This window comes from Sylvia atricapilla, chromosome 1, assembly GCF_009819655.1.
Source record: "Sylvia atricapilla isolate bSylAtr1 chromosome 1, bSylAtr1.pri, whole genome shotgun sequence".
NCBI classification, from domain to species: Eukaryota; Metazoa; Chordata; class Aves; order Passeriformes; family Sylviidae; genus Sylvia; species Sylvia atricapilla.
In genome coordinates, this window is record NC_089140.1 from 83,105,320 (window position 1) to 83,113,173 (window position 7,854).

At 41.3% G+C, this 7,854-nt stretch overlaps 1 protein-coding gene across 2 annotated transcripts in view; it reads left to right on the top strand.

Annotated features, from left to right (window-relative positions):
* The window catches only part of VWC2 (von Willebrand factor C domain containing 2), a 54,308-nt gene extending 47,109 nt beyond the window's left edge, over nt 1-7,199 (top strand). For both annotated transcript variants that reach the window (XM_066326817.1, XM_066326827.1), the window contains exon 4: nt 6,946-7,199. In XM_066326817.1, the coding sequence (XP_066182914.1) occupies nt 6,946-7,097 (152 nt within the window). In that variant the 3' untranslated portion in view covers nt 7,098-7,199. The remainder of the gene's footprint in view (nt 1-6,945) is intronic.
* Nucleotides 7,200-7,854: the final 655 nt, after the last annotated feature.

Genomic DNA, 7,854 nt, shown 5'->3' on the forward strand with positions numbered 1-7,854 from the left:
TGTGAGAGAATGAGCATCTGCTGTAATCCTGCTCACAGACTCCTTTTGCCAGCTGCTTTTCCTGCTTTATCTTCTGAGCTGACATTTCACAGGAGATAAATGTATTATATATACACACACATCCACATGAGAGGGAAACAAAATCATGTCAGGGAGATACAGACCCCTTAGAAGAGATAAGGGATTGGAAGGACACAAAGTGGGTACTGATACCATCTCTGGAGAAGGTGATTAGATTTGAGAGGGATGAGGGAGATAATGCCCATGTCTCAGAAGTCTTTCTGTTGTGGTGCTACATGGCACAGCACTTATTTTACAGTCTCACCATGTCACATTAGCACAAACCATCTCTAATATCTAAGTAGGTGAGAAGGGGCTTTGTGTCCCTGTGCACTGGGAAGCAGGCACAGCCAACATCTGTCTGTGGTTTGGTCCACAGTTGTCCCAGCTCCCCAGTGTAACTTCCAAAATGTCCTTGGCTTTGTATTGTGGCATCACAGGTCATCTGCAGCAGTAGAAAGCTTGAAATGCAGGCAGGTGGTTGGCTACATTTTCCAGCTCAGTGTTTCATTAGTCTCCCTGGCATCTGCAATGGAGAAAGTCTCAAAACCGCAGAAAGAAGAAAGAGCTGAGAGGTGGGAGGGCAGGCTTTGCTTTCTCTAGCATGTTCCTGAAATTACAGAGCAGCAAAAACATTCTTGCTGTACATGGAAGACTGTCAAGTAGCATTTCTGGACAGTGAAATTTTCACGTAACACAGGCAGTGGCAGATTTTACTTGAGTGCAATGATACATTTGTTTCTGTAAGATTTCTATCTCATGCAAAATTCATAAGTGTAATGAAAGTGTCAGCTCAACTTTTTCATCAGTGCTCACAAAAGAAGGGCAAATATCAGGAAGTAGGAAGAAAATAGGAAACAGAATAGGAAATATCACTGTGCTACTGTACAGGTCCATGGTACAGTTTTGCCAATTTGTGTGTGGTACACTGGTCTGATCCTCACAGCTCCAAAAAGAGGTAGCAGAACTGGAGGAGGCCTGGGAAGGTCAGCAGGGACAGTGAGGGTGCAGAACTGCAGGTGAAGTAATGGAGTGGAAGGGAAGCATGATATAGTATGAACAGCATGACAGTGATGGCGATGGTTGTTGCCACTTCTTCTACTATGACGATTTTGAAATACCAAGTTTAGGTAGTGTGTGGACAACAAAATAAAACTGTTCTACCCTGTGCACAATAGCTGTGGACATCCTGGCAACCAAATTCTGTTTATCTGAGTTCAGCAGGATGTTGGAGAGGTTAATCATGAAGTAACCTTTTAACTCCATCCATTAACTCCACTAACTCAGCAAGGAGGAGCCATTTACCAAATCTCCGATTCAGACAGTGCTGGAAGCTGGATCTATGTGCTTGCTCTGTCCCTGTATACTTCCCCACACACCTCCTTCTGGCTGCTGCTGGTGCAGGTGGACCTCTGATCTCACCCAGCGCAGCTGCTTCTTGTAAGTTGTCATGGTTCTCAACACTTCAAGGGCAGTGTAGGACCTCTTTCCATGTTGTAACCTTTGGAACTGTTTCCATGAAAAATGAAAATAAGTGTAAATGAAACCAAAGGGGTAAGCTAAATGTTGAAGTTGTGTAATTTACAAAGTGCTCTAATGTCACCCTTATTTTTCAGCCTTCTAATTGTTTCTCATTTCTACTGGGGTTTTCTCACGCTTGTGACAAAAACAAAGACTGCTATTTTGTGAGTAACACATTCTTTCCAGGGGGAAGGATAAATTGATAAACTTTCTGAGTTGACCTCTAGGGTCAGAAAGGTGTTCCTCTCGTCCTGCAATCCTTGATCAAATCCCAAAAACTATATAAGTTGAGATTCCCAAATAAACTGCCCCTTTTCCTTCTCATCTCACATCCTGACGGGTGAGGGTAGTTCTTTTCATGTCCTCTTGCGACACTAATACCACATGACCGATGCCAGAATGAGTGATGCCAGTGATGAATGCCAGAAAACTGTCAGGGTAGATGGGACTGCCATCAGGTTCCTTGGAAGTGGCCTGTTTGACTGCTGCAAGGAGCTATTAGAGAGGCAGCTGTGAGGAAGTTTAGTACAAACCAGAGCCCAAAGCAGTCTTACACCGAAGTGTTGTTTTACAGAGGTTGTCACTGTAGTTTTAATTGGCAAAAATCAACTGTGACTTACTCTCCAGGCAAGCACATTAACTTGCAGTTGAACAGATTTCTTTGTCCATGATTCAGTTTAACACATGATGAAAAAACAGTTGATTAAATCGTGACTTACCAAATTGCTGTATCTCATATTTTTTAACTGGTTGGAACATGTGCCCATACAAAAGCAAGGGCAGGAGGAAGAGGAAACAGGAACAGCTCCATGACATACAGCTGTGGTTTTGTGGAAGGAGGGGAGGAGTAGTTTCAGAGATGTACTACTGAGGTTGTCAAGGTTACGGGTATTTCTGTAGGTGAGCGGCTTGGGCATTCTCTGCTGAGAATTGGCATCAGCTGTTTCCTTCTGAGATAAAAAAATTTGCATTTTAATTAGATTGTTGCCTTTGTCAACACTGAAGCATAGCATATAAGTCATTGGAAATTTTCCACAGGACCAGTGAAATGATTTTTTAAAAAATTACAATAGCAGCATTTACCCCAATAATATTTTGAAACTTTTTTTTGTTTTTAAGTGTTTCTGAGATGAAGATCTCTTTATAATCACTCAATGAATTAACCACTCAGATCTGCCTTCTTAGTTCTTTAGATTGCAATAAAAATGATGCTTTTGGAAGCGTGGATTCACTGTTTCAGATGCAGGGAAGCCAAGAGCTGCATGCCAATCTGGTGCTCAGTGTGAGAACTGAGGATTTGCACTGAACTTGCTGCTTTGAGACTTTGCTGCAATGGCAGCAACTGTGCCTTAGCCCTGGGAAAGAAATCTGTGCTGATACCAGCATGATACCAGACTCGAGTGGAGTCTGACAGCACCAGTTGTATACTTTAAGAAAACAAACAGCATCATGGAAGATTTCAAGCTGCACTCAGAATTGATACAGTATGTCATAATGAATTTTCTGCCAGATTTAAGAGTGATACAGCAAGATCTTCATCTGCTGTGAGAAGTGCAGCACCACTGACTGTCTTAGTGCTATGTATGTGTACACAGTTGGGGATGGGGCCAGGAGGTTTATACTGCAGGGCAAACCAGCCAGTGCTGCACTAAGGAAGTACTAGGTGCTGAAGTTGGGCAGAGCAGTGATATAGCCAAGAAGGAGCTCAAAAGGCAGGCAACCTCCTCTGTAGACCAAGGAGAACAAATTCACTGCTCCTGCAGGAGCAGCACCTAGTGAGAAAGCTCACCACTGCTGTGGGGTTGGAACAGCCCCAAATTACTTTGAAATGCTTTTCGTGTGCTAAGTCAGGTAATTTTGCAAACTTAAAAACACAAAAATTGCTTACCTTTTTAAAATCTCACTAAATCAGTATAAACTGCCCAGTTTTAAATAAAGCAGCAGTTTCAGCAAGTGCCTTGCCATTGGGGCAGCTCATCCACTCTGAATGTTGAAGACAGCTCTCCTCAAAGGGAGACAGAGGAAAAGGCACTATTAAGCTTTTCAAACTAGCCTTTGTGTGCCTGCTGTGCCTCCTGGCCTTCCCACTATCTGTTCAAAATCTTCAGTTCCTCATTTTCCCTACTGTCCTTTTAGACAGGCAGAGAATCATTAGTGACTTCATCATCATTGTCCCTCCAACTGAACTTGATGATCCTTGTGGGTCTCTTCCAGCTTAGAATATTCTGTGATTGTATGACAGGCAGTGCCCAGGGAAGGGCTGCTGGTGGCACAAGAGTAGCCAGAGCAGCCTTTGACCAAAGGTCCAACCAGTGCTGTCCCACATATACCCCATCACTGCAGGCTGGTCTCATCAGTCCAGCCATGTACTTCTGTGTTCTGTGTCTGCTCCTCAGAGGAAGAGGAAAGGGATGAGAATTCCCTTGGTGGGAAGGGAGCCACAGGACACCAAGAGCCTAGACAAGCTCAAACAGTTTCAAAATTAAATGAGGGTTTAGGGTGAATCCCAGAGTTATTTTCCCTAGAAGTCTGAGAGTTTGAAGAAATAATAAGAGAAGGATTGTGGAATTGTTTTCCCTTGTTTGGACACTATATTGCACTGACATTTATGTGCATGATGTTGCAGTAATCCAGTCAGTTCAGCCTTTTCATTCATGACCTTTTCTGTAACATTACCCTCAATGTTCTGAGTGATATTGCTGAGAAAAAGGTGAGGGCAGGCATGCCAGCTGACTGTTGTCAGCTTAAGTACGATATAAGATTTGTACTTACTGTAATGGTGGGTGCAAATGCAGAACCAGAAAATGGGCAATTTTCTAAGGAAAAGTTCCGTAGTACTAAAGCAGCATTTGTTGCTGCCATTTTTTTTTTTTTTCAGATCTCTTTCTCAGGTAGATGGTTATTGCTCTTCTGTAGATTTACCAAAGCAATGACTTACCCCCATATGAAATAGTTTAACAGTTGAGGTCTAACTTGTTGAATCTTTCCATTAAATAACTTTCTGGTGTAAAAAGGACTCATCACACATGACATTAAAGTGTTGCTAATCGTGACGGGAGGCATTTACATTCTGAATCTGAGTGAATTATATTATGTGTGTTGCACCCTTTTTACTTCATTCCCCAGTTGGTTTTTATAACTAAGCATAACCTATAACATTTGCTTTTCCAGGAATAAAATAAATCCTGTACAGGGGATTGGCATCACTTTTTCCTATGGTGCCTTTTAAATAGTGTTTAAATTTCAAGTGGTCTTGTGGGTTTCATACAAATTCTCCATGGAAAGTAGATTCTTCTTTTAATATTTTAACTCTTTATATCATATAGCTTTGTAAATCATAGGGCTGTTAATGCCCAGCATGCAAAACATTCAGATATCTTTACCTAATATGCAGGTGAACTCATTTTGGGATGAAACTTTATTAGGTGCAAGAAAAATACTGTATTTCACAGAAACAGAATTATACAGATCAACATTCAAATATTTTAAGCACAGTTCCATTGACTACAGCATGGTTAATTCTGCTGTACCTTGGTTGAAACCCAGGGCACATCCCAGTATGCAGTGGGGACCCAGGAGCATTTCTTCCACCCCAAAAGTCCTCCTTCCAGTGTTTCCAGCTCAGTAATGCTTTGCATGGACAGATAGAGGGACTGAAAACAAGGAGATATCACAGTAACATTACGATAGTGAAGCAGGTGATTTTAGATGAGATATGCTGTATTTTGCTGCACTTTCTGCATCCAAATAGGCAGGAAGTCACCCAAAACTGTGGAAAAAGCCACATGTTGGAGATAATTGTCAACAGTCAATTCCAAAATTAGAACAGGCTGCCCAGGGAAGTGATGGAAACACTATCCCCAAAAGGTATGTGGATGTGGCACTTGGGGACATGGTTTTCTGGTGAACACGGTAGTGCTGGGTTAACAGTTGGACTCTGACCTTGGAGGTCTTTTCCAAACTCAATGATTCTACAGTCTGTGATTCTATGAAAACTAAGTATGGGCTTAAATATTCAGAGCATTAAGAAGGAGTACAACTTGGGGAAGCAAATTTCTGCAGGTCTTGCAGGTCTCTTCTAGAGGTAATTCTCCAGTGAGGAAAGACTTTCTTTATGGCAGATTTGGCATCTAATTCTCAGGCTGTTGTGTGCACACAAAGTCATAACCTGTTTCAATGAGGTAACTGTTAAAACTGATTTGTGAACTATTTGGTTTGTACTTTAAAATGTTCAGCCTAGGAGGTGGACTACATTTCTGTAGAAGAAGAAGAAGCCATGTTCTTTGGTGCAGTTCTTCAAGTAAACCCTCAGCAGTGGAAGACTGTGCCCATCTGGGATATATTTACTTGTATGGCAACCAGGCTGGCAGTCAACAAGTGCTTTGTGCATCCATAGCCTTTAAGAATTTCAGCAGTATCAGATCAGTGTGTCCTGGCTCTTCCTACAAATCCTGCCCTGATGACAGTGGTGCCAAAATGCTGTGAAGTGGTCAGGCTGTGCCTGAGTAGCTGCTGTGTGTGCTCATTGAATGGAAGGGCCGAGTTCTGCTGGGGGCATGGCAGTGGATAGATACATGGTTGGAGGGTTTAATGCTCCTCTGAAAGTGCATGTGGATTTTCAGGGCAGAAATAGACTTCTTTTTTTGACAGAAATATAAATAATGCAGCCCTCACAGCCTATTGCTTTTTGAAAGAACCTGATTGGTCTTCTGAGCCTTGTGCTGGTGGGGTTTTCTTCTGCCTCGTCCTTGGAAATAAAGTTATTTCAGTGTACTATGAAAAGAGGTGTTTGTAGACTTACTGACTTACATAAAATGGAATATTTCATTTTATACATGAAAAGTGTTCTCATTCAGAAGAGGCTGAAGCTATTTCAATCTGCTGGAAATAGACTATTTTCTCATGAAAGGGAAGATAAACTAATGTGATACTATGATTACTACAGAAACTAAAATGCTTGCTTCCAGTGGAAAAAAAAGTAATAAAATAAGCATCTCTCTAGTAGCTTACAGTAGCACTGTTGAATTATCAACAGCTGTCATTTTCTCTAGCTTCAGTCTGTGTTCATCTGCACCATCAGGGCGTGTCTAGGTCTCTGTCATAGTTGCATGTTGCACAGAAAGGCTTTTTTGCACCTTCTTGCACTAAGGGCAGGGACAGTACCAGAATCATCCAGCCGCTTTGGCAGGCAGGGTCCTTATGTTCTTTGCTGCTTTTCTGCCTTGTGCATGATACCCACGTTTGTTTAATGTACTCAGCCTTACTCAGTTTGCAATAGATTTTCCCTGTCCAGGTCCAGGACAGTGCTAGGCTGGATTGCAGTGTGCTGTTGGCATCACATAATGAACTCTCTCCTTCTTTCAGGCCCGAACTGCTTTGCAGAAACCCTTGTCATTCCAGCAGGCCGGGAGGTGCAAACTGATGAATGCACAATATGTCACTGTACTTACGAAGAAGGCACCTGGAGGATTGAACGGCAAGCCATGTGCACTAGACATGAATGCAAGCAAATATAGGAAATCAATCTACGGACTTTTCGTGGTTTTTATAAAATATCCCACAGCAGTAAGCACCTGAGATGACCCAGGGAAATATGGATGAGAAGATTCTGGCAAGGAGCAAGGAATAAAATACTGATATTTTGTTTTTCAAAGTAACATAATACTGCAAGGCAAAGAAGTGCATATATTTAAAACATTTGGACATAAGAATACTTGTCTTAAATGTGTTATTTTCACAGTGAGTACACTAAAATACACTATAAAATATTCTATGTATTTCTATAATACCATTATAGAGCTTAAAAATAAATGTTTTATATAGACAATACAGATTGAAGTACTGCATTATTGCCTCTCTTGTGTACATGCACCATGGCTAAAACATTACATTTCTGTTCCAGTTTCACTATATGAGGGTTTTCTTGTGTGTTTTTTGGTTTTGTTTTGGGTTGTGGTTTTTATGCTGTTGCTTATTTTGAGTTTATTGATGCAGGCAAGAGATAGCACATGACAAAACTTTAACATTCTTAATTTTGGAAAAAAGGAGATGAACAGGCTTTCAGAGAACATGTGTTCATTTATGAACATAAATGAGCTGTAATGTAGAGGTGGATCAGCTCCATGTCTTAGTTTTGCTTCTGCTCCTATCTTCTGCTACACAGCCAAGATAACTTGGAGCACTGGGTAATATGAAATTGGTCTCTCATAGCTGCTACTATAAAAAATTATTCAAATGGATTCAGTTCTTAATATTCACTTTAGACATAAGATT